This window comes from Harmonia axyridis, chromosome 1, assembly GCF_914767665.1.
Source record: "Harmonia axyridis chromosome 1, icHarAxyr1.1, whole genome shotgun sequence".
NCBI lineage: Eukaryota > Metazoa > Arthropoda > Insecta > Coleoptera > Coccinellidae > Harmonia > Harmonia axyridis.
This window is the reverse complement of record NC_059501.1, coordinates 24,099,625-24,127,262: the sequence shown is the minus strand read 5'-3', so window position 1 is coordinate 24,127,262 and position 27,638 is coordinate 24,099,625. Positions and strand designations below refer to the sequence as shown.

At 33.8% G+C, this 27,638-nt stretch overlaps 2 protein-coding genes across 9 annotated transcripts in view; both read right to left on the bottom strand.

The window, feature by feature from the left end:
- LOC123680079 (protein madd-4) overlaps window positions 1-27,638 on the bottom strand; it is a 583,820-nt gene that overhangs the window by 39,569 nt on the left and 516,613 nt on the right. For all 8 annotated transcript variants that reach the window (XM_045617757.1, XM_045617782.1, XM_045617798.1 and 5 more), the window contains one exon: window positions 1,232-1,501. In XM_045617757.1, the coding sequence (XP_045473713.1) occupies window positions 1,232-1,501 (270 nt within the window). The remainder of the gene's footprint in view (window positions 1-1,231; window positions 1,502-27,638) is intronic.
- On the bottom strand, window positions 18,641-20,746 carry LOC123680250. The gene is made up of 2 exons (XM_045618046.1): window positions 20,522-20,746; window positions 18,641-19,104 (listed from the first exon to the last, which is right to left on the bottom strand). Exons 1-2 carry the CDS (start codon window positions 20,531-20,533, stop codon window positions 18,679-18,681), a joined length of 438 nt encoding a protein of 145 aa, XP_045474002.1. The 5' UTR covers window positions 20,534-20,746; the 3' UTR covers window positions 18,641-18,678.

Sequence of the window (27,638 nt, the reverse complement as noted above, 5' to 3'; positions counted from 1 at the left end):
AATTTGCGGTAACAAATAAACATAAAACCTATATCAATCACTGAATTGGAATTCCGGGCGTGTTTCAAACGAATGGATGAGATACATAAACACAAGGATTTCATTCCAAATTCATTCGTACAAATTGAAAAAGCAAAACAGAATCAAGCGCCAGCTCGTAATAAAACACTTAGAGCGCTTTATGTTCTGCGATCCCTTTTTTCTAACGTCTTGTAATGCTTCTTCAGTGAAACACTTCCGTGAAAAAAAATTGGGGTAAGAAATGAGCCAACCAAAATTTATTCGCAAGGAATTTACGAGGTCAGATAGGCAGAGAGTATAAAGAATGGAGAATTCCATCGGTTAAGTAAGAAGGAGGGTTCCCCTTGTTTTCGGAGACTCTTATCCCATACTTCTTGGAACAGAACGAAAATTGTTACTTATGATATGTTATTTCTGAGAGTCTGTGTTATTTTTTAGGGATTTTCACTCAAATATACAGGTTGTTAGTAAATAAGTACGATAAACTCCAGGGGGTAATTCTGCATGAAAAAATAATGGCAGTTTGCCATGTAATTTTTGTTCGCTAATGCTTTTTATTCTATGGTACAGATATTTTAATTTTTGAATAAGTTCAAAAATTTAAAATATCTAAAGAAGTTACTGTGTAGCGAAACAATCTGTGGCGACAAAAAGCAATTAGACATAATGTCTGTGTCTAGCCGAAATAGACGCCATAGTACTCAATATAAATTTACCTGCATTAGTGTAACTATGGTATTTCGTGGTACTTGTGCATACAACTTTCTCATTCATAGGGTTCTCAGAAAGATACAATAGAGAATATCTTTCCCCTACCCTAATTAGTGTGCAGGCACCATGATACCATTGCGCGGGCACAAAACTCAGAGAATAAGAAAAGGAAGAAGAAATACACGGTGTACAATATGATTTTATGTTTGTAACCCAGGTATAAAACTTGGAAAAGGAGAGTTCAGTGGAGTAAGTTATTTGGTGATGACCAGTTAAGTTAGTAGAGTCTTCAGGAATGTCTCCAAGTGCTGTACCACATTAAAGTTCTCGTCTGTCGTCCATCTGTTATTGAATAATTCCAACGAAAATACGATACTCCAAAACTCGTAATCAAATCTCGCGACAAGCTCTTTTCGAACCATTTAAATAAAAGCTCATTGATAAAAATGATTTTTTACTATTGATTTGTTATGAACAATTTTTTTCGAAGAATACTCACGTGACAAATCCCATCGATGCACATATCCAAACTACCATGTCTACATCTGGTTCCATCGTGAACTTTATCAGCTAATTTAGTTATAGTCATCACAGGTTCTTCTGAAGTATCTTCATCGGAGTCCTCTTCCGCTAGTTTACCCTTGCAGAATAATACGCAGGGATTTTCTTCATCGTAATGGGCAAACCATTCGTACATGATGTTTTTGAATGGTTTACTGTTGAAACTAGAACACTGGTCTTCTCGGAAATCTCTGGGCTCCGGACAAGCCTGTAACAATAAGCTCTAATGAGAATTGTAAAATATAATAATAATAAAACGAAAATGATAGATTACTCGGATCGAAAAAGTCTTATAAACTTGCGCCCACGAATGCTTTGTTTTCGAAATACCAATTTTTTTTTACTACCATACTACCTACATTTCATAAGATATTTAATTCAAATTTGGCCACATATTCCAATTGAAACGTTTCATCATGACTGACTTGATATGCTAATTTTGAATGTAAATCTACAGGGTGATATATTTTTTGGAATAGAGCCGTCTTTTTTCCTCCAGAATTTTTTTGTGTGAACCACTAGTAGTTTAGGAAAATGTAAAAGAAAACTTTGGTCCTGTGATATACTTTTCGGTTTCTTGTAGTTTTATCGTATCTGCTACCGATTTCAAGAAAAACATTTCGAAAGAATTCTCTTGTAATTTTCAGGAGAACCCAAATTATTATGAAGATTCAGTTGGTGCGCTATGATGAATGAACGAATCATAAGTTTTGGTACTTATTTACCCAATCTGTAGCGAAGCTTAATGAAGAAACGATAAACTGGTATAATCATTATAAAAAGTAGGACTACAAGAAACGTCCTGTATCTCGAAAACAAAACGTTGGCGGCCCATGTTCATCGGACTTTTTTCTCCCAAAAATATCCAAGGAATTTTTCATTTTCTTTTGTACCTCCAATTTAGGGACACTTTGTGCAGTCTTCGAAATATCAAAACTGTTGGTACCTCCGATATAAGTAGCATCACGCAGTTTTGAAAATATTTTGAATCAACAGAATTAATTAATCAAATAACCAATTTTCAATTCGATTTCCTGTTTCAAAAAAACTTCCAATAGTTCAAAGAGGTTGAAACATTAAAATGGTCCAACTGTAGGTATTCATTTATTGATATGAATTCAACATGGATATCATGGATGAATTCTCTTCATCAAAGATCCATTCCGCGAATCAGGCATTGATCCGAAAGGCAAGCATCACTTTAATATTGAAAATTCTATCACAAAAGTTTCATTCAGGATATGGGTATTGAATACATAAAGGGATATACCACTCGATGCTTTCAATTTTCATTGCAAGTACGGATATATGTATATGGCTTTTATTATATGAGTGCTGAATTGCAGAATTCATACAATATCGGAGGTTTTCTATAGAGCAAAGTTTTCGATTCATGAATGAGCAATAGGGTTCACTTTGTTCATCACCACAATGATTGGATTTCAAAACTGGATAATATTCACATTATATGGATCCATTAATTGTTCGCAAATCTTGTGAAATGAACGATGTAACAAATTGGTGAATGCGCTGGTGATTCTGAAGTGTTGATTTGAAGCGGATTGAATAATTTGAACAAACGATCGATTAACAGTATTATAACTGTTATGAATGAGAAGTTGGTTTATCTTTCGCATATAAAAAATACATGAAAGTGAATATCTTCAATCCATTTAGGTGATGCTAAACCATTTATATCATTAACAGCATAACCTCATATCAAATGAGGACAATTGAGGTCACTTCAATGAATTGAAGGATGAGACAGGAAGATATTGACATTTCTGGGCCGAAGAATATTGTGGGGTTTTTATATATTGATTAAAAAAATATTACAAATATTTCCGAACCAACTCAACATTACTGACTAATGCCATATCATAAACAGGACTCAATAAGTAATATGTTTATGGTTAAATAACCTGCTAAAAATCCTCTTTCATGGAGTTCTTCTACAGTTGCCATGTGGGATTTTTGAAGAGGGTTCACTTACGCGTCACTATCTATGGTAATTATGAAGAAAAAATCACTCTTGTCTTTAGACACCCTTTCAATATACGAGTCAATAATATTAAATTTGCTCCAAAATCGGAAAGGCTCCTTCAACCAGGACCGATTCTTCAAGTGATGAGTTTTTGAATACTCAGGTGTACGAGGATCGATACAGGATATTGGGGAATCATCTGTCATCTGAACTGATTGTTCTTCATTAAAAAAAATACAAACCAAAAATGACAACTTCTTGACATGAGTCATAAAATAAGTTATATACCTACTCCGACATTAGTCTGAGTAGGTGAACAAGTTCATTACTTTATGGTTATATATAATAAAAGTGCAGAAGGCATTCATATTCTTAAACGAGTTCAAAATTCAAACACGAGCCACGAAGGGGCTAGTTTCTGTGTGAAACTAAGAAATTCCCGCATGATTTCGTTTTACAAGATATGGCAGAATAAACGAATTTACCACAGAATTAGAGAATCAAAATTTGAATCAGCTAAGAAAAAAAATCATAATACATATTGCCAAATTTTCCTGTGTAGTTGGAGCAGTTGATTGTACCCACATAAAAATAAGTTCACTGGGAAAGATTCAAGTTGATTTTTAACAGCACAATATAGAATTAGGAATATATTTCAGAAAACTTTCTATGTACAAGTGGTAGGAGACTCTGAATTATATTTTAGGGATATAGTGACGATATGGCCTGGATCAACTCATGACCAAACAATATTGCTCGGTTCGAAAATGGTGAATTTGGTGATTCCGTTCTGCTTTGAGAATGAAGACACCAATTCAGTCAATCAACTCTTCAATGAGTCCCTTGTGAAAAGCCGAAATTGTATGAAAAGACTTTTTGATGTATGGAAGACAAGGTTCACAGTTATTGCACGGAGAATACGATTGAAACTAGAAATAACAAAATTGCTGATTGTGGCATGTGATATATTGCATAATATTGCAATAGAAATGAAAGAATTGAATCCAATGGATGATTAAATGTAAGCATTGAAATTGGGAGGTTCCCAAAATCAATGTTTTGAATGGCGGAGAGCATAATTTACGAGAAGAATTTATTTTATATTTTTTGAACTTACTTTAACAGAATTAAATCTGATGATGAAATTTGAAAACATTCGATGGTTGTCCAACCAACATATCTCTATAATTAATACCCGATTCGTTTCAACCGTCGCTTGAATCTCAACTGGGGGTTGAGCTACCACCAGTTCAACCTTACTTTTTAATACCGGCACTGAGAGCTTCGAAACTCTTGGAATCTGCTGGAACCAATATTAGAAAAATCAGAAAAAACTTTGAGCTTTCATTGAGTTGAGTTATCTAGCGCGTAGTTGGGGAATTGATCCCAATTTCAAGAATCAAAGGGTCCGAAAGGTGATAAGACAAGTCGACGAGTTGTCCTGTGACGAACGTCTTAACAATCCAGAAGATAACTTTCGGATGTCAGTGCTCATTCCAACATTAGAATATCGGTTTAGCGTAATTGATACAATCGTATAAAGATTTCAAGTTATCTTACTATCGACACCGAAAAGTTGCTGTGATACTGAGCTAGTTGGATGTAATAATATTTTCTTCATTTAACTCATTTCTTCATTGAAATTTGAAATATTAAACCTCAGTCATGAATTCCCGATTCGAATCTACCAACTTCCAAAGCAGTGAACCGAAACGTTGACTACGAATTATTCAGATTCCGTCATGTAGAACACAAAACAGCACTTTATGAATTGAAAGGGTTAGTGTGCTGAGTTTTATATCCGGAGGAACATATCACATTCGAAAAAAAAATTTATGAACTATTTCGAAATCGATACATCCCGAAACGGTGCTTTATTTTCTGAAAGTTATAGGCGACGTATAAAGCTTCGACGCTAGCGCCAGACGTGTACTTAACGCCGAAATTACCGTAATAATTTTCCTGTCCACAATAAGCCTCTCGTCAAATGCGGATAAAAGAGTATGAGTCCAGTTAACATCACAGGGAAGCAGTATGTGCGAATTATGCCGCAAATGTAAGTGGACGATCGACAAATAAAGTACCCAAGCTTTTGTTAGGAGTGTATTTCTTGTAGTAAACAGTGGCGTCGTAATTTTAATTGTGATATTATGAATGTATGTAGGCTTGGTTAATCGATCGTCTAGAGGTATGATTCGATTACCTCGCCTTTCGTCTTTTTCTCCGTGACTTTGTTGGATTTGTAATAATTAAACTCTTTTGAATTATTTACATCTATTTACAAAGCCACAATTATACAGTACAAACTCACTATTGAGAAGATCTTAATTACGTCTTAATTACAAGTTTCTCACTACTGAAGTACGGAATTTCGTATTTAACTCGTTTGTTGATTACTCGAAACGTCTTAGATTATCACGTCTTCGTCGTACTTCAAGTTTTCGGTCGTCTCGTCTTTAACTTGTTTGCGACTCGTCTTAATCTAGTCCGCGAAACGTCTTTTCGTCTTACGTCTTAAGTTGACCGACCGAACTTGACTCGTCTTCGACTTAAGTTAAAACTGTACCGGCTGTACCCGTCTTCGGTTTAATTTGAACTGTGCTCTCTGCCGATTGGAACTACCCTCGCTCGAATATAGACCTCCCTTCTCTCGGTTTGACCACACCCTTAGGGGAAGGTACCATCCCCTAGTCCAATAAGAGCTTTTGCCGTACCACCCCCAAAGATCTTCGCGGATTCCTGGAAATCGAATATTCTAGAAGGACTAGAACCTGATAAACAGATGTAACACATCTGGTACAACCGTCTTGTTCTCGAACCTTCCCAACCCCCGTAAATCTCCCCCCGTAAATTTTACAACCGACATGACACATTCTTCGACACCCCGAAGAATTACACATCCTTTTTACATTATATGTAGAATAACAATTCGTTCCCTGTAAATCAATTGAAACTGTCATGCCCTCGACACTAAAAGAAACTAATAGGTCTCCAAGCATCCGGTTGACCATCGCAATTCGTTACAGGGAATAATAACTGGAACCTACATGTATTATACAGGGTGTTCCAAATTAAGTCGGCACCATTGCCAACTCCGTTATTATTGATGCTACGATGTCGGTTAAATGGGCAAACTGGTAGCATTTTTAGTGGCCTTCTCGATGCCTAAAACAAAACAAAAATTGACAGTCGCATTGTCATAATATTTCATGAAATGATATTTTTTTCAATGGAACACCCTATATTCTTTCATGCATTTCGATTCGTTAAAACATTCTCAACAACAAAGCTCATATCACCTTTCTTCCAGAATTGGAAAGCGACTCATTTTGAAATATTTATTTCTTTCACTTGTACAAAAAATTTATTTGTTTCAGCGAATAACACCTCATGATTGTCCAAACACCCATTTTTTATACTTAAACGAATGACAGTATTTCGCTACTAATAGCAAAATAAGACAGTAAAAAGAAAAAAATGCGCTGGGATGTGAACTCGTGAAACCTGTGATCATCATGTTGCAACACTCAATTGACACAACTAATCTTTTCGGTATTAATGTACAAAACGATAATTTCCATCTTAAAGCCATTTCGCTAGCCGCATTCATTTTGTGAATCAATAGTGTCATTAGAAGAACCCAAATATGTGTTCAACAAAAAGGCGGTGTTTTCGAATATTTACTCGATATTTTATAGTGCTTTATCAAATCCGTATGTTATAAATGTTTCCTATTTTTAAAACTCTTATTTTCATCTTTACGAAAAAATTCAAATGAGCTGTCTAGGTGTTCCATTGAAAAAAATAGCATTTTATGAAATATTATGATAACGCGACTGTCAATTTTTGTTTTGTTTTCGGTGTCGAGAAGGCCCCTAAACTACCAGATTGCCCATTAATTTGGAACACCCTGCATATCCGTAAAATACCTTTATTCTTAATATTCCAGGTCAAGCTTCAAAGTTGCGTAACATAGTTGAAATCTGGATCGAAATAATTGAAGGTTAAGTCATGCTTCATCTATTGTTATTGGAAAAACGCAGGAATTGAGTTTCGTGTATTGATAAAATACTGTTTTTGATGGGAAAAATACTGTGCAAACAAACAAATGACTTGATGAATATTATTAAGACTTGGCTTCATTCACATCAACAATGGTTAAAAGGTGGTTTGCTGACTACAAGATGTGGCAGAATGAACCAATTATCCCCAGAATTAAAGAAATACAATAAATCAATTTTACAATGATGTTATACGTATCTGGGACATAAAAAAGACATAGACTAAACTAAAGAATTAGATATTCTAAAAAAGGGAGATGCTTCTTTGACATGTTTATGAACTAACATTGAGACTACCACCAAATAAACCCTTATGAATTAATGCAAGGAACAATATCCCAATCACTCACCAAGATTGATACAATTTTTACTTTTTGTGAAACCTTATATCAATAAATATGCTCAATAATTTGAAATATGTTTTGTCATGATAGTATATAACATAACAATAGTTGTGAGAAGCATAAGTATTACGCACGTCTAGAAAGAGCAACTACTAAAGGTTTTATCTTATTGGTTCTTCGCCGTGCGATTTACTTTAAAGATGTTACTGTATTGGTTGTTTTTTGTGCTCTTTGTTTACGGTGAAGTAAATCGCATTGTTTTACGTTGCACAGCGCTTGAATAGATAATTACATAGTTGGCGAGTTGTACAATTTTCATGATTTTCTTTAGGGGAGTAGAAAAAATAATTTAAATACATTTGAGCGTCTACCTTTTTGGTAAAGATATTTCAAGATTTCTTATTATTTTCGGCAAGAAATCTAGGTATAAACATGAAATTTCTTGTCTTGAAGTCGACAACTAAAATTACTTCTTGTCTTGAAATAAAGACATGATCTTGAATTCTTCAAAAACTTGGTGATCCCTATTTGATAGGGAGCGGCAAAATTTATTCTGCTCCAGGGGATACGCCACTGAGTTCAGTCTGTTCAATCAGGTTCACGTTTTCAAGCATATGGATGGCAATAACAAGGTACATCATAATTTAATCAAATGAAAAATTGTAATCCTTATTCAATACCATAATAATGGTATTGAATTTCCATCGAAGAACTATCAATCAGGGAACAATTTAATGGCGAACAGTAGTTTTGACATACATCTTTATTTTCTCAGAATTTTCAGCTCAAGAAGTACTCGACTTGCACAGATATTATTAGAGTTTGGTATAATTTATGAACCACATAATATAATGTAATAAAAACCCTCATAATTTCTCTAAAAACATCATCTGCATTTTAATAACCTTCATCCCCGACTCCCAATGAATTCATATTAATTTTACGACAGCATTTTATTTTATTATTTACTATGTGCATAAACCAGACAGGTTGATTGCGCATATAGTTGAAGCAAATTGAACAAGTTTTAATTGATATCTTGACGAATTCAAGTCTATCAACTTCTTAATGACATTGCTAGTTGTGTTTGCCTTAGCCTAATATAAACTGGCTTGTTTTTTTTTAATGATTTCACACAACGAAATATATACAAAGTGGGCAACATATTGATTGCAACTTCATTTTTTCAAATGGAACACCCTGTATATTTTTCTATTTCCCAGATTCTAGAACTGCTAGATTGAAATCACGCAAACCTTTATGGACTAACACCTTCCTTGAATTCAATGAAAGCGACAAGGAAATTTGGCGTTCGGGATGGACTTCTTCTAACGTTTTCAACAAAAGTCTTATTGTTGATCCCTCAGAGAAAGTTCTAGGTTTCAATCTTCCTAGGAAAATTTGGTGTATTTTGAATAGACTTAGAACTGGTCATGGTCGTTGTAATAGTACCCTCTTCAAATGGTGTTCTATTGATAGCCCACTATGTGAGTGTGGTGTAGAAGAGACCATTGACCACTTGGTGAATGATTGTCCGATTTATAAATTTCATGATGGTTTCCAAGCTATCCATTCAGTTTCAGATTCTTTTTTAGAATGGGTAGTTAACTTCAAATCGATATAATGAAAACTAATATTTAGTACTCCTTTCTGCTTCTTTTCTTTTTGTTTTAGGATCCAATTGGAAATTATAGAGTCGTCAACCGAAAAGAGAGGATAAAGGAAATTTTGTTTTGGTTGAAGAGGAAGTCCTTCAATATAAATTATGTCAGCTTATTCTGTAAACGTTTACACAAACCAGTCACTACACCGATACGGGGAGACAGAGTTTTTGCTGAGGTTTTTATCTGTTCTCTTGTATCATACGTTGAAATGTATGATGCCCCGTTACATTTCCTCTGCTAATACTGAGATTCATCGACACATATGCTTGATTGTTTGAAATTAATATTTTGTATTTGCTCTTTCTCAAAAGAAAATATATATATTTGAATAGCTCTTTTTCCCCTGATTTTGATTATTTTACATATGTTTGGCCTATCTGCCTTATTCTGAGTACCACAGAGTTTCGCTTTCCACCTGGCAAGCTAAGTCATCAGTTTTCAAGTGGAAGACTGCGATAATTCAAAATGTCCTTTTTTGAGTTATCCCGTTGGCAACGATATATGACATACGTTTATCATTGAATGAAACTATTCATCGAATATGCACTACACAGAAGCGGAAAAATTTGAAATATTTTCAATTTATGTGAAGAACAATATCTATAAATAAGAATGCTACAAGGAGAGAATAGATGGAGTTGCATCCAAATCATCCAATTCCAATTTATAGTGAAAAACGTATGTCATATCGTTGCCAACCTTATAACTCAAAAAAGAACATTTTGAGTTATCGCAGCCTACCACTTGAAAACTGATTACTGAGCATGCCAGGTGGTTCTTAAAATTTGAAACTCTGTGGCACTCAGAATAAGTGAGATAGACCAAACATATGTTATATATTCTAAATCAGGGGAAAGAGAGCTAGTTAATTATGGAAAAATATACATGGTGTTTCATTTGAAGAAAGAAGCTGCAATCAATATGTTGCCCACTCTGTATATATTTCGTTTTGTGAAATCATTCAAAAAAACACTAGTCGATTTCGTGAAACTTTTTATAGGAGACATTTTTTTGTACCTCTTTTAGTAACAAAGTTAAAGGGGGGTCAAATTATGGTGAAAAACTCGGTACCCCTCATACTGAATTTTTTTTATTCGCAAATTAAAAATATTTTCTTTCTTCCATGTTGATTATTGTTCAAGGAAATTATGTGAAAATCCCATAAAAATCGGTGATTCGTAAAAAGAAATATCTCTAATTTCGTTTTGAACTGAGCAACCGCGTGGTGGTGTTCCCTCTTAAGGGCTTTACGTACGAACCTACGTTATAATAATTGTACGACAGCCCTGAGTTCCGACCTGCATTAGAACAGGTTCACGTGTACGTGTCCAGAGGCAAGGTCTTCGACAAGTCCACTATTCCACATAACAGCAAAGTGACCAAGCTATACCGCAGCACGCTCACGACACGGTTAACAAAGCCACTATCCTGGCATCGCCCACCTTGATTTCTGCTCCATTACTCCCGGAAGGACTTTCACTTTTCAGGCGCCCGCGAAATGCTGAACTCGGCGTACAAGTTCAAGGTCAGCGGATCCGAACCTGAGTTATGGCGGTTTGACACTTTTTTGACGTTTCGGTAGGATGATTTCATGGAGTGATTGACTTACTACTAATTATCTATGACGCTTTAGGAAGTTTAATTGCTTTAGAAATATTTGTTGTGAGTTTCAACAATATTATTAGTGTCCTATCACAATAGAGATCAGTGTTTTATTTTTTAGTTGATTTCTTCATATTTTTTATCAGAAGTGTTCAAGAATAAATTCGAGTGGTCCCCTCCATATAATCAATTGAATTCTTTCTTCAAACATTATTTTTTTTAAGATTCGATGCTGAAGTACAGTGATGCACAATAAAAAAACAATGTGTCAATTCGAAAAGGTACTACCTTTTATAAATTGGACCCCAATCAAGAAAAATTCAAAAAGAGGTAAAATTTGGTTCGTAGGGGGGTCATTTCATACGATTGATTCCAATATATTTGTAATAAACTCTGTGAGGGTATAGAAATATGTAGTTGAAATGAAACATATAAATATTAAAAAAATTTTTACCATAAAAATTTTTCGAATATTGTCCATTATGTTGTAGACAAAAATATAACCTATTTTCAAATTCGGCGCTTACGTTTCAGAAAATATGAGCTTGAATTTCACGGCATGCTGTGCATAATCCTAATTTCAATTCTTTAATATCTTAGGGTTGTGTACACAACCGAATTTGAATGTGACCAAAGGAAAAAATCTAAAAGTGTCGTGTCTAGGGAGCGTGCTGGCCATTGAATCGGCGGCCCTCTTCTCTTGGAAATGATCTGTTACTATTCCACTATTTGTTTTTATTTCATGAAGTACTAATAACAAAAAAAGGAAGTGTATGGAATTTTCAAGAAGGTAATCGAATTACCTTTGCAACAAGGTGTAACTCAACACCTCTTTTTGAATTTTTTCTCAGTTTGCATGAGGGCCCAGATAATAATGGTGGTACCTCTTCAAAGTGTCACAATGTATATTTCTTCAATTTTTGTCTTATGAAAGGAATCAGTACCTGTAAGGGCTATATTTGAACTTTCTTGTGGTGAATTCAGGATCTTGATTTTTCAACATAAAAATGTCATGCACAAGAGATGCTATATTTTCTCTCAATTATGCTGATATGCTTCATAACTGGGTATCGATTTTCTCAACGGCTATTCCGGTGAATGTTCATAGGACTTTGTTGACTGAAACAACTTACGAACAGGAACCCTGAAAGGTTTAGGGTGTAGGTGGAAATAAAAACACGTATCTCCCTCTATCCATTCAATTTATATCCTTCAAATATTATTGGGAACAGAAGGACAACTTATCTGTTTATCTTTCCTTACAACATCACGCATAATTCGAATTGGAATTGGAGACTAGGAAACCCTTTCAACTGTAAATTTTTATAGGAATTTTGGTCTTTTTTTGAGCGCTCGTTCACCGAACTGATCCTTTCATCATTTTTTGAACGGGATATACCTAGAAACTGAAACGGAAATTTTATATTCCGGAACGTACGTCTGTCTTTATGTTACTTTAGTTATACAATTTGTTAACTGTTTACTCTATTTGTACAGTTTTGTTTATTTTGAATTTTCTTTTGGTTGGATATTAACATTTTGTCACTATTAGAATTTTATTTCAGGACAAATAATCGAATAAAGATATATTATGTTGTGAAAGAAAAAGGACTAAATGTTGTCTTTTTTTAAATATTTATGAGGAAAAATATTTTTGAAAAATACCCAATATTTCCCTGATTATGAAACCGACTGAGTTGATATTTTGAGAGTGGATATGTGAGAACAATTTCAACATAAGTGCAAATTTTCGAACTGATCGTATCAGAACCAAGAAAAATTCAAGTAAAATATTGAAAAAGAAATAGGTACCCGATATTTCCGCGATTTCAGATTTACCCAATTACATTCACAGCTGGTATTTCGATTTGAAATTTCCAACCAATAGCGTGTAACTATTGCCAGATAAATCTCGGAAAGAATAATTTGTTGCAAAATTCTCCAGTAGAATCGGTTTTACAGTACCAATGTGAGTGAATGATATTCGATCTCCTATTTCACTTCCTAGAACTGATAAAGTAACTTCATTACCTACATCTTTAAGAATGCAGCATGCGAGATAGAAGTTGAAGAAAAAATTTAATCGAGTATGGAATTAGTTCAACTAGCGAAGAGACCTTGAAAGACAAAGCAATTTCTTGTGTTATGTCTCCATCGTTCAGGGTGTGTCCTGCTGATATAGTCTTGAATGCTCGAGGTATCCTGCTCTGGACACCAGATATGAAAGATGCGAGATAAATTGCAAATTTGAACAGAGCGTATTATGCAGGCGCTTGCTGCAAGACGGAATTGATTTGAATTTGTTTTACTGCAGTGCTAGCTTATATTACATTATATTTCATTCTCATGAACTGCGAGGTTTATGAACTATTGCATTCTTCTTGTCTACCGTTAGGTAGACATTATTTGATATTACGAAAAATTTCAGTTCTGAGTGAAGAGTTTGTAGGTAGTGATTCTTTTGAATTAGGAATGATCCTGAATCATTGGGAATTTGAAACTTGCCAAAGTGTAGCAAAATGAATATTATTTTGTTTTATAGGAAATTTGTTAAATTTAGATTTTATTTTCGTCTTATTCAAAACAACTACTTCAATTTTTTTTTCAATTTTAGTTTCTAAATATAAAAGAGGACTCAGCGGAGGACATAGCACATTTGAAATCTTGAGATATTGTTAACGTAATGATAGGAATGTTATTTCTTATTAGTCTCCCTGTATTTTGTTATCATTTCTCATCTCCAATATTGTTTCTTTTTCCTTCAATTTTTGCACACTTTTTCAAAAGAAATGGCGGGCTACAATTTGTGTGATGACTTACAAATGAATTCGTTTTCAAAATAATTTTGCCGACCGTCGTGTTCCCAATAACTGTTGAACGAAAACTGCTAGAGGGAGGGAAATTTTCAGGGTAGGTTTCAAGTGCGAATATTTAGATTCATATCGTGAATGGAAAATATAGTTTCGGAGTTATATCCATTTGAATGTTTTCTTGGAAATTGAAAAAATTAATCCTCATCGAACTGAAGTTTAGGAATCAGTTCTCAAAAAATATTCGCAAAGTAAGATTTTCAGTTATAATATCACAAGAGAATGGACAATATTCGATTATACACTGATTCACCAGACGTAGTTCGCGAATGGTATTCGTTACGATTATATAACTCATATTCTGATGAACGAATAGAATCCGTAAATTTCCCATAGTAAAGGCGTATTGATAAGTGAATATACTACTTGATGACTTGGTATAATCGTTTTGGTGTTTCGCCTCCTGCCTTATTGTGACCATTTCCATAGTAACTTTCTAGGACGTTCGCCAAAAAATAAGAGTCAAGCTCAGTGAAATATCATTGAAATATCAAAATGCAGTGATCTGGTTATAATTATTGAAATTATTCGTTATATAATCGTAACGAATACCACTCGAGCATAGACAATATATTTTGAATATTCGAACCTCTCCACTCGACGTAATTCGCGAAACACCACTCGTGCTGCGCTCTCGAGATGCTTCGCGCAGTACGTCTCGAGAATCGGTGTATAATCGAATATTGTTTATGCTCTTATGACATTATAACTGATTATATAACGAATAATTTCAATACCTACAACCAGAGCACTGCATTTTGATAATTCAATGACATTTCACTGGGCTTGACTTTTACTTTTTGGACAAGAATGTTACCATGGAAATGATCACAATATGGCAGGAGGCGAAACACCAAAACGATTATACCACGTCGTCAAGTAGTATATTCACTCATAAATACTATGTAACTATGGGAAATTTACGTATTCCATTGGTTCATCAGAATATGAGTTGTATAATCTTGTGAACTTTTAACCGTAAATGTTTCGTAGATTTGAGAAAAAAATATTTTCTCATGAAACCGGGTGAATTTGTCAGGTCAAACAGTTGAAAATTTTTAAAAGGAAACATCTTGGTGGTTTTGAGGGGGAAGTCCATTTATGTCAAAACCATCAGCCTCTTATTCGAAACATTTTTTGCGTATGATATTCCTCAAGATTTTTGACTGATTCAACTTTAAAAATTCACCCGGTATAATCAAAACAATTAAATTCACGAACATTCATGGCTCAGCGAACTTTGAAGCAGACGACCTGGGACTTTTTAACCATTGTTTATGGTTTTGAGTATTTTATCAGGAAATAATAAACCAATGAATGAACTTTGTGATGTTTTTCGTTTTAAAATCGCTGATGAACTGAAGTGTGTGTACCTACTTAAACAACCTCTACATATACAGTGGCTACGTAGGCGGATATACTCAAATTTACATTGAAATATGTCAATATAATAAAACTAGAAGTTGCTACTTCACCACATCCACGTCCAAAATGCTCGGGAAGCCGAGAATTATAATATCAAACAATTTCCAGCGAAGAAGCATAACAAATTAAGGTTTCCATTACGTGGTTTTCATCCAAATTTCCCTCAGTGTCGTATTTACTCCGCAGAGGCAACGGGAAGCCAAACTCTGGCTTTTTCAAACCCCAGAAAATTCTCAGCTTCATACTTCCAACACCAACAAATCACAAAGAGTAGAGGCTGAATGGAAACGCTTCATTGTAGACTCTGTCGACACATTATTCGCATTCGAATAAAGTGAACAAATTGAAGTCATTTCACTCGAAGCAAACAACTTTTTTATTTCACATTTCATTTCCAGTGAGGAAAAATTACTGGCGACTTTGTTTTTGCTAACTGGTGGTTTTGTTTGTTTTCGGAGCGAAAAATGTTAATGCGGCAAACGTGTCGGATTCTCTTTCTATAGCATCTTTATTTCGATGGAAACAGTGGAGGTTGTAATGGTCTTGACATTTCTTAATTCGCTGGGATTTCGGCCGTAGGGTCATTAAGATACAGAGGCTATAAAAATAAGGAGAAGGTCTTGTACAGGTATGCGAACGTGGGAGAAAAAACGGATCTTTCGAAAATTATTGCATATAGAAATGTAATGAATTGGAAAAAAATGCAAATATGTATTTTTATTGTTAGAAAAAAGGGAGATAGATTTTTGAATCATCCAAGATACTTTCATCTTGAATTTCTGGTTCTTAAGATGAATCCCATCATAATTCATTGCATTGAATTTCTATCACACTCTTCTTTCTTAATTGGTGCATTCTAAAGGGTGTTTCTTTTTAGAGCTATAGAACTTTAAATTGCAATAAAACAACGATGACGATGGATTATTCTATCGACATGAATTTTATTTATCCGCAAGATAATCTTGTGGCATTACATTTTAAATATGATTTCTGGCATATGACCGCCACGACTGGCTCGGATGTAGTCCAATCTGGACGTCCAATTTTCGATTACTTTTTCCAACATTTGTGGCCGTATATCGGCAATTACACGGCGAATGTTGTCTTCCAAATGGTTGAGGGTTTGTGGCTTATCCGCATAGACCAATGACTTTACATAGCCCCACAGAAAGTAGTCTAGCGGAGTTAAATCACAAGATCTTGGAGGCCAATTCACAGGTCCAAAACGTGAAATTAGGCGGTCACCAAACGTGTCTTTCAATGAATCGATTGTGGCACGAGCTATGTGACATGTTGCGCCGTCTTGTTGGAATCACAGCTCCTTGGCATCATGGTTGTTCAATTCAGGAATGAAAAAGTTAGTAATCATGGCTCTATACCTATCACCATTGACTGTAACGTTCTGGCCATCATCGTTTTTGAAGAAGTACGGCCCAATGATTTTACCAGCCCACAAAGCGCATCAAACAGTCAGTTTTTCTGGATGTAACGGTGTTTCGACATACACTTGAGGATTAGCTTCACTCCAAATGCGGCAGTTTTGTTTGTTGACGAAGCCATTCAACCAGAAGTGCGCTTAATCGCTAAACAAAATAAAATTGACGTAGTGCGCGATACATATTATTTTCGAAATAAAATTGCACTATTGCAAGCGTTGTTCAGGCGTGAGTGTATTCATGATGAATTGCCAAACCAAACTGAGAATAAATCATTTAACAGCTGTTAAATCGGTCGCCATCTTGAACAGTAATGCCAACTTAAAGTTATATACCTCGAAAAAAAACACCCATTATAAGATTTATCATGTGACTGCGATATAAGGTTGGCCACAACTGATGAGGCTACCTCTAGAAGATCCTCACTAGAGAATAATGTTAGCATGTAATGAAATAACACCTGAAATATTCCTAAATGTATCAGAAAATATTGAACGAATACACAATTATTGTTCAGGAATGAAAGGTAGGAAATCATATAATTGAAATTCGTTCAGAAACTCGAACATCTGATACTTTCCACCCCTTCTTTCAACCTATTTTTTACATTGAAACAAACAGAGTTACAGAATCTTCAAAATTTTTGTCACTATCGTACATTTGTGATGGCGAGATGTCTCTCCAAATAAAAATTGATTGTTCAAGGCATTTTCCGTGAAAGCTTATATTTACGGTTGGACAGTTTTATGTGAGCCACCTATACAAAAATATTTCAACTCAGTGGAAATCATATTTCCAAAAGCAAAATCAACGATTTTCGATAAAAAATCTCGGTTGAAGAATTTCCTTTTTTTCAAAACTGGGAGTTCCAAGTACCTTCCTACATCTTTGAATTTGATTTAGATTTGATTTAATGTTAATGTTGCCTTAATTTACTTTTTGTTCCGCAAACATAGAATGGATTTTTTTCTTACACTGTAACAAAACTTGGTCTTATACAATAACATTTCACTCAATAAGTTGCTAGATTATTTTTACTGGTTGTTAAGATAAACAGAACAGTAGGTGAATCACTTACCGTTCAGCGAATAGTAAGTGAATATCCATTTCATTAACGAAGTTCCGATTTCTCGGGAATAACTGCAAAACAGCCAATTTCCCACGCTTTTTGATTTTTTTTTCTTTACCTCTGAAGAAAGCACTTCTGATTAGAGCTTATTTTTGTAGATTGACAAAGTGACAATAATTAACTGAATTTAATATTTTTTCCATATGATTTCGAAACGACGAATTCGATAGAGATGCATTCCATTTAGAGTAACTGTAGCTTTTCAGCGAATTTTCTGTTGATCGTAACACCAGAAGTAGAGGAAATTCAAGGACAATATCCAGAAAAATTAACTCATTATATCTACGCAGTTGATAATTTGGAAGTAGATATAAAAAAAAAATTTGAACTGATCGCATCATCAAAATTATATAATTCAAGAAGAATATTGGAAAAGGAATATCAACCCAATAATTTCGCTCGAACAGATACGATAAAATAAAATTCCAAACTTTTCGCAGAATTTCATGCTTATCGCGTAACCAGTTTTGTAGAAAATTCAAGCAGAATATTGAAGAAGACGCCCAATATTTACTTAAGAACAGATAGGTTGAAGTTAAAATTTAGTGTGTACTTAATATCAAATAACATTTCTGTTGTGGTTGCCAAATTTCATGATGACTGCTCGTCAAGAAGAAATAAATAAATGACATTTCGATACACCACATCTTATATAATTCTATATTTAGTTATGTGATCTTCAACTTCAATGAATAAACGAGCGCCTATTGAAAAATATAGATAATTAAAGATGGAGATCTTCACACAAAAGATCTTCTTTACCTGGAAGGAATTAAATTCTGCCTTGAGTCGGTAGTTAGAAAAAGGTTTTCTAAAAAATCATAAATGTAACTATGAATAAAAAATATATTCAGATCTTCAATTAACAATTTATTCTCCTCTGTATGAACCATCATCATGCCATGCTTCAGAAATATCACCAAGGTAAGCACCCTCATGGCCGTTATCATCGGGATCTCCTCCAACACCTAATGCAATTCTGCCAGGAGCTACTAAAGGAGCTGCAGCTACCAAACCAGGTACGACAGCAGGACCACCTAATGAATGAGAAGTAATTACTGCTCCTGCTGGCCCTCTAACAGCAATAGGTGCTCCGATACCAAGAACTGCAGGTCCTGCTGGTATCAATCCTGCAGCTCCACCGGTTACCACCGTACCTCCAGGTGCTGCAGCATTGAGAGCACTTCCATCTGGCCCGAGAAGTGTTGTCCTGCTGCTAGGACCTTGAAGCACCTCCACTGATGGAATCAAGGAAGCTTGAGACGCCACGAAGAGGCAAGAGAAAGCGAGAAAGATCTAGGAAAGTGAAAAACAGATTGTGATGATCCACTTTTAATTTTTCTTAGGATAATTGCTTATTTTACAAGTGATGAAGGGCTTACGTTTATTCAAGAAAACAAAGTCATATCAATTTGTCTCAATATGGACCATTTGTGAATTTGGAGCCACGAATAGAAGCCACAGAGAAATGATTAATAAACCCATGATCAATTTTGATTATGTTCCTCTGATTTAGACATGATAACTTCTGAATTAACAAGATTAGACAATTTTGTTTTCAAATGAAGTAAATCCATCTAATTATTTTGGATATATTGCTATTTTCAAATTGGAGATACAAAGAAAAATGAGAAATTCCTTGGATTGGATTGTGAAAAAAGAAGGCCTATAAACCTGAGGATTAACAAAGAATTGTTTGAATTTTTTTCCTCGCAATTGGTAACAGATACGACAAAACTATAAGATACCAAAAAGCGCAGTACTGGACCAAAGTTTCTTTTCAAATTCTTCTAAACTACCAGTTGTCCCCAGAAAAAGGTCTGAAGGGATGTAGGTATTGTTCGAGAAAAAATATCACCTGTAGTTTTTAAATCGAAATTAGCATAACATATTTTGAAAACTTAAAATTGGAGTGTCTATACCAAATTTGAGTTGAATATCTTGCGAAGGGTAGGAGATATGTGAAAAAAACTTGAAAAAAAATAACACTTAACATCATGTATCTCGAAAACAAAGCGTTTGCGGTCCAATGTTTATAGGACTTTTTTTTTAAAAAACCATCCGAGGTATCTGTCATTTTCCTTGGTACCTCCAATCCCCAATATATATGTAACAATATAAGATTAATGCATAAATTCCAAAAAAAAGATTCAAATGATATGAGACTAGCAGTTCATGTTGAAAAAAATTAAAACGATTTTTTATATAATAGTATTTGGTGAGAATCTAAGGTGAAAACTCAATTTTTGATATTTTCGTTCGATACATCAACAATTACTCGTCAGATTCTGCTGAAATTTCATATGCACATTGGATATCGGAGAAAACTCTACAGATCTGTACAGCTAGATAACTTTTCCACTCGAAATAAAATTAACTTCTGATCTGTATGCAAAGGCTAAGCAGCTTTGTGAAGAATTAATATCTGAATGGACGACCAGCTCAACAAACATAAGATCTAACTTCATCGAAGAAAATCCCATATATTCGGAACCCTTATATGATAGACGTCGAGTGCAAATAGGTAGATGAACAGAAGCACGAAATAGTTACTCAATATGACCCACCCCTATGATTGAATTCATGGATTGTAAAAATTTATATTGTCTAGGAAAAATTTGAAAAAAAAAATATTCTGGATAGGTTACTCAACTCATTCAACATGTTCAATGTCGAAAACAGATTGAATGTAAATGAAGTAATTTTTTCTTACCTTCCACTCCATTTTGTTATAGTAACAGACTACAACTGCTGATGTTAAGTACTGACATTGCTAAGTGATGCATGAAACCATTTATAGGTAACACCCAAGCAACCTTTCCTATTTAATGCAGAGGTATAATATGCGTATTTTTCTATTTTCTTTCGTTGCCATATATACATTTAGCAACCATATTGCTCTATTAGTGAGCAAATGTCGATAAATAGGTGTAAGTGAATTAATTGGGTATGTTCGAAAAGTAACTATTGCGAAAGAAATGGAGAATAAATAGATCACACCCTATTCTTAATGGACTTGCGGAATCTAAATCGTAATGAATATTTAATATCGAGTGGAATTAATCTCAATTCTAATTATAGATTATACTCATGTGATGAGTTCGCTGTAGAGAAATAACATTGTGTTTAATCTGCTTTGGCACCCATAAGATATGTTAACATTTTTATGGTCTTGTTAAACATAAAATTTTAAATAATATCGCTATTGTTTTGTTGCATCACATTACATTTTACTCGTACCCAACAAGAACAGATTTTTGTAGAATATTAGAATACTCAGAGTAAGTAAAATATCAGTTCAGTATGAATGATGGCTATTTAGTATGTATTAAGAACTTGCTTAGTCCGTAATTCAGGATAATTCCGGAAATGTTTTATATTATTATCATTTATACATGATCATATGTTAATGCTACTATTATCGAATCGCAAAATAATTGCAATTATTTCACTTCAATTGAGCAAATAACTTAGGTGTAACACAATGGTCAATGGCATGAAGCAAGTCTAATAGTTCTTCAGTACAAGTTTCAGTAGTATGCTTCTTGGAGTTAACTCTGTCAGAGCATTGCTGTAATATTTGAGCTAAATGTTGACAGAACACTGTCAACATTCTGTACATTCCGCCCTTAAAACTTCTTCTGGGTCTACAATTTCTTCTTCCTTCGTCTCTTCTTGTGTCTTTACTGTGAAAGACCTGGTTAGCTTGGAGAAAAAGTTTTCGAAAACCATTTTTTTTTTCTTGTTTCGATGTCAGTCATTATAAATATTCATCTTTTATAGATTCAATTACCAAGTTGACGTGGTTCCATTCCAATCATTGAAGTGTTCTATTCGTTTATTCATGGAAATCAAGTATTTTTATATTTGGCTAAACCTAAAAATTGGTCTGACGGATTGAGAAATATAGTTTATTTCCTGATATGACCCTCTTTTCAAAACATGAATTATCACTTAGTAGTGATAGTTGAATATGATTTTGGTTATCATTTCCAATCATGAATTTTTTCTTCAAAAGAAAAATATTTTCCAACTCTCAAAAATGTTTCATCCGTTCTACCACTCTAAGAGATGTTTACATGAAATTTGGTAAAAAAAATCGATTGTTACACTGCATTCATCTTTTTAGCTTGGGAGTCCTATTCATAATTTTGGAATTTGAATTCAGTACATTGACAGTACTCTGACAAATTGTGTTTATTTAGTCAAATAGGGATGATTTGTTTGGTTGGAAAGAATATTGGAAATTAACAATAACCACTATGTTAAATGAATAAAGCCTTGAAAAAAGAATCGAAATCGTCTTTTCAATGTGTATTTCGTCCTTTTTTAGATTTTATTTATTTAACGAAGTGTTAGTTCCTTCTTTTAATTTGCAATATTCTTTTTACCCAACAAAAATCATCTTTATTCGACCAAATGAAATTGATAAGGTCTAGATATGCAGGGAGTCCCTAAATTGAAGGAAAAAAGGAAAATGAAAGATTTATTGAATAATTTCAAGAAAAAAGTCCTATGATTGTGCGCAAACGCTTTGTTTTCGAGATACAGGGTGTTTTTTATGGCCTAATAGTTTGTGATAATCATAACAGTTTATAGAATCTCTATTAATCTTCGTTACAGATGGTTAAATGAGTACCAAAACTTATAATTAATTTATTCATCATACTTTACTGACTCAATCTTTATAATAATTTGGAATTTCCTGGGGATTACTAAAAAAATGTAGTACTGGACCGAACTTTCTTATATTCTTTAGATCAAGTCAAATATCTTGTGCAGGGAAGGTGCTATGAGGAAGAAAAAAAGTCAAACATGAACACCCTGTACCTCGAAAACAAAGTGTTTGTGAGACAATGTTTATATGACTTTTTTTCTTGGAAGGATCCAATTTGCATTCAAAATTAGCATATCACATGATAGAAACTTCAAATTGGAATATTTAAATCAAATACCTTGTGCAGGGAAGGTGCTATGGGGAAGATTCTTGAAAAAAAATTCGAACTCTATCTCGAAAACAAAGTGTTTACAGGCCCATGTTTATATGACCTTTTTTCTTGAAATGATCCAAAAGGAAAATATTATTTTTGTTTCTACCTAGAATTTAGAAACACCCTGTATAGACAAAACGTTGATGTAGTCCAAATTGGACGCCTAAATTTGATGGTCCTAACCCTATAAGTTGAATTTCATCATACAAATTGTATGTTTTATTGATCGACTTTTGGTACGTTTTCGGGATATCATAATGATATATTTAAAACTTCACTTATTTGAGTCGACCTTCAGTTTGGGAAATTTTTAGTGGTCGATGCAAAAATAAAAATGTTTTCCAAGTCCATCGAGTGGGCAACAGCGTGAATTTTCAACACAATGGAAAAGTTTCAGGTGATATTAATTCCTAGACGAAACAAGACCCCTAGACTCTTTGGATATTGATGTTATTTCAAACTGGAAGTAATCAAAAGTTATACGAGATGTTTATAAGTTAGGTGTACCTACAAGGCTCCTGACCTGAGGAGAATTCATGAATATCAATGTGAGAACTGACCGCATAACAGTTATGCAATAAAAATTTTGCAGGGATATACATTCGAATTCTTATGGAGATGAACAGATATTTTGATTCTGATATTTTTACGATTTTTGAATGTCACTATAACACCGACAGGTGAACGACCATTTGAAACCAGCTAGAGACATTAAAATAAAATTAATAACATATTTCAGAAGAGGGCATTGAACGAAAAAACTATTTTTCCTGAAACACACTAATCCAGTATTCTGATTCATCGTTATGCAACGAAATTTACCCGACTATTTTCAGTCTGCAAATTTTGTTTTCTGGACTAGACCGTTAAAATTTATCCTTACTGGTTTTTCTTATAGATATAGGTACACTTTGAATATTAAAAAAATTCTCACTTTAAACCATCTCACCTGAAGAACATATTATTGAATATATCATTAGATACAAATATGGATTGCCTTTTTTATTTATTTTTGTATATTTATAATTATGTTTCGGTTTATACAATTATTAAACATAGGCCGAAATCGGTCCAAAAGGTAATTCCCTTTCTTAATAGCCTGATATTCAGCGACATTACTGTTTGCTTCTTCGGTTTTAATACTACCAACATATTTCTCTTCGATACTTCCCCCCAAATATTTTATCTGCTATTAATACTCTAAAAGATTCCTCAATATATCATTCGGCAACCATTGACGAAATATATCCCCCACTTTTAGCAATTGAATCTGTATTGACCAAAATTGTTGGAGATGACCGACGGATACAATGTCCTGTGTATTCATGTGTAGTAGGCAAATTTAAAAAATTTCCAACAATTTGTGGAATTTAGCAAAGTTATGTATTCGCACTACACTTTTCCACGTGAATATTCAAAGAAAAAGCAGCAACTTTCAAAATTTATGGACGGCATGCAACATATTTTCTGTAAAGTTGCATATAAATTTACGAATGATCTTGGATTGTTCGTTTTGTTATCGGGTATTTGGATCAAAATATTAGATCCTAAATCTTCCAAATCTTTCCAATTCAGTAAAAACTTCATCATGGTGATATGATACCTATTATCACCAAATATGGCCACCGAAAGAGTGAACCTTACATAAATATCTAGATAACTTCAAAATTCTTAGAAGCGAAACGTACCTCTTAGATATATGGAACGTACAACAACAATGAACTTCCATTTTATGATTTTATCAATTGTATGTTGAAGAAGGTCGAAAAATGCTGTTACCCAAGAAGTACTAGAAGGAAGGATCTTTCGTAAGGTTTCATTTTTAAAATGATCGCTTTCATTCGAAATAGGAAAATTTGAATGAAAAATGGTATTTTAATATGGTTTGGGGCCCATATAATAAAATGGCATATATCGAATTGTTATATGCTTCTTCAGTATCTGAAGAATTATGTTCAAAAAAGTGGTGAATGACATATGATTATCTGAATGTGTTCATAGTGTCAAGTCAATTTTCATGAGGTTTCACAGAAATTTTCCGAACGCAATATCCGCAAGTGTCATGAGAACAGCTTCTGAAAATTTTTAGATATTCCACATATTTCATTGTGCACATTTGAATTAAGAATTTGATAGGGTATTACAAATTTTTTTCCGAAATTTTGATATTTTACTTTTGATAAATTCATACTTTTATAAGGGATGAATTCTATTCAATCGAGCAATATTCAAGAATTTCACTCCTCAGTTGATTAATGAGAACAATCTCAGACAACACTGTACGCAGACCAGTTTATCTGCACCTTTTTATAGTCATCTACCGCAGATAGGGAAACATTGGTTTTTTAATTGGATCTTATAGTCGGTCATTATTTAAAACGACAAAAAAGTTGAGAGGGCCTTGACATTTCTTGAGCGTGAATATTTACGCTATGATAAAGGTATTATTATGAATACCCAAGTACTTTTCTCACTGCACTCATTTTCTTTCATTCTCCTTTAATTCACACTGATGAAGGAAGCACAAAGGATAATAAAAATTGAAATTTCAGAAGCTGAATAATTAATTCAAGATTCATGTTGATATGAATGAGTTGAAATACTTCAAATTTTGAATTATTCAAAATATTTCATTCATTTCTCAGAATTTTTGAACACATCTGAAAAAATAGTAGGTATAAGAAATATATAATATAAGTAAACTTTGATCCATTTTTGAGATATTCTCCGCAAAAAGAATCTTTTGTAGTCCTTGTCAATTTGCGAAGAAAAGATATGGACTCACTATATACTATTCATTGCTTTTTGACTAAATTTTATTGTTTCTTGAACATCATTATGATTCATTAAATTTCGGAAATAATTTGAAAAAAAAAATTGGGTTTTTTGTTTGATCTAATATGTCCAAGCAGATATAATTTGAAATCTTCTCACGTTGAGCATCATATCGCAAATTTGGTCCAGGAAAAATTACTGATCCTTGTTGACAAAACTCGGAAGATCACACCTAAATGAATCGTGTTGAGCCCTTTACGAGTTTTTTTTTTAAATTTGAGATATCAAGCTATGAAATCGTATAATTTTGTACTTTGATGAAATAAAAGTTGTCTCAAAACCTTCATATGGAAGGGCAAACACGACTATTAAAAACTCGGACAAAGTTTACAAAAATTATTTTCTGCAAAAGCTCGCTATTTTTATTCATTGTTAATATTGTAGAGGATTAAATTCCCTACAATTTTTATTGCAAAGTTTTTTATATGTTGAATAGTTTTCGAAATAGAGGACGGAGAGAGCGCGGTTAGAGCATCTTTAAAAAAAAAACGGGTAGTCTCTGTCAAAAACATGCCATATAAACTAGGTAATTATTGATAAATACATAATTTTTGATAATTTTTATTATTTCTATTAACTATTACTTAGTATTTAATAATTTTTTCATCCATCAAATATCTATCTTTTCAATATTTATAACCTGTAGTGACAAATGTTCAATTGTATTCCATACCTACGAGACCGTCCAAAGGGACGGTAATATTGAAGTGTTTGATTTTAAGAAGCAATGTTTACTTTGTGGTGAAGTTGCTGATGAGGGCTTAGAGTTGAGGAGAAAATAAAAAGATAAAAATGAAAGTCCTTTCGAGTTTGAAGACACAGTTATCACGATTTCAGAGATTAGGTAAAGAGTCGTATACTTCTTCAAGACGATTTGACTGCTGCTGGAGCAAAATACCAATACCTTTACAAACTTTCCAGTAAATCATCATCATCACCTCTTCAGAAATCTCTTCAAAATGATCAAGTTACAAAAAATAATAAATGATAAAAAAACTAATGATGCTTAAAGATGTCTTGACAGGGTATGTACCAGATGATTAAACTATCATTACAAGACTACAACAGCAGAACTTAACCGATAAAAATAGATACGTAGGTAAAAAGGAAAAAATAATTAAATAACTGATAAGAAATGAAAATTATTAATAATTTTGAATTTGTTAATAATTAATAAACTTCAGATGTGTTTTCGACCGGGACTACCGGTTGACCTTAAATGATGCTCTCTGTCCTCTATCTCGAAAACGATTCAACGTATGAAAATCTTTTGGCACAAATATTGTAGAGAATTCAATTCTCTACAATACAAGTAGCGAAAAACTTATAAGGAACGAGATATTTGCAAAAAAAAATGCAAAAAATCGATTTGTGTGACTTTTGACTTTGGATTCCTATAATCACAGACACCCCACCGAATGTAGCTATTGAGACCACTTTCAGGATGTCGAATTACAAGTTTATACGAGTGCTGGGTATCTCAAATTCCGAGGTGAAACTAAGATGATTGGACCATAAAGAACTGCATAACCTTTTGTAGGAAGAGTTGCAACGATTAAGATCTGCTGATAAAATCCTCCAACGAAAAAAACAACAAGTATAAAACATCGACATTCCTACAACCTAAACAATATCTATTCCAACAAAAACCAGATCGCTATCGGTCTATCGCTCCAACCAACAACTATATCAAGACGCAGCAAACGCATATATATCCCTCAAACAAATCACGAGGGGTGAAATCCGATAATCCTGCATCCCTATCGGATCATTATTCCTACATACATTCTGGCCAACACCGATAAATGTCGCCATAGAACAGTGTCTAAACTGGAATCTGAACGAAATCGGTCAGGCGAACCTTAAATAAATTATTCCGAATGGGTTTCCTCGCCAGCTACGATTGAATTCGGGATAAATAGCGCCGAGGGGTCGTCGTCTGCAATTGTCTTTTCCAATGCCTACCGAGAAAGAATCGATGCTGTCCTTTAGAAAAGACGATAA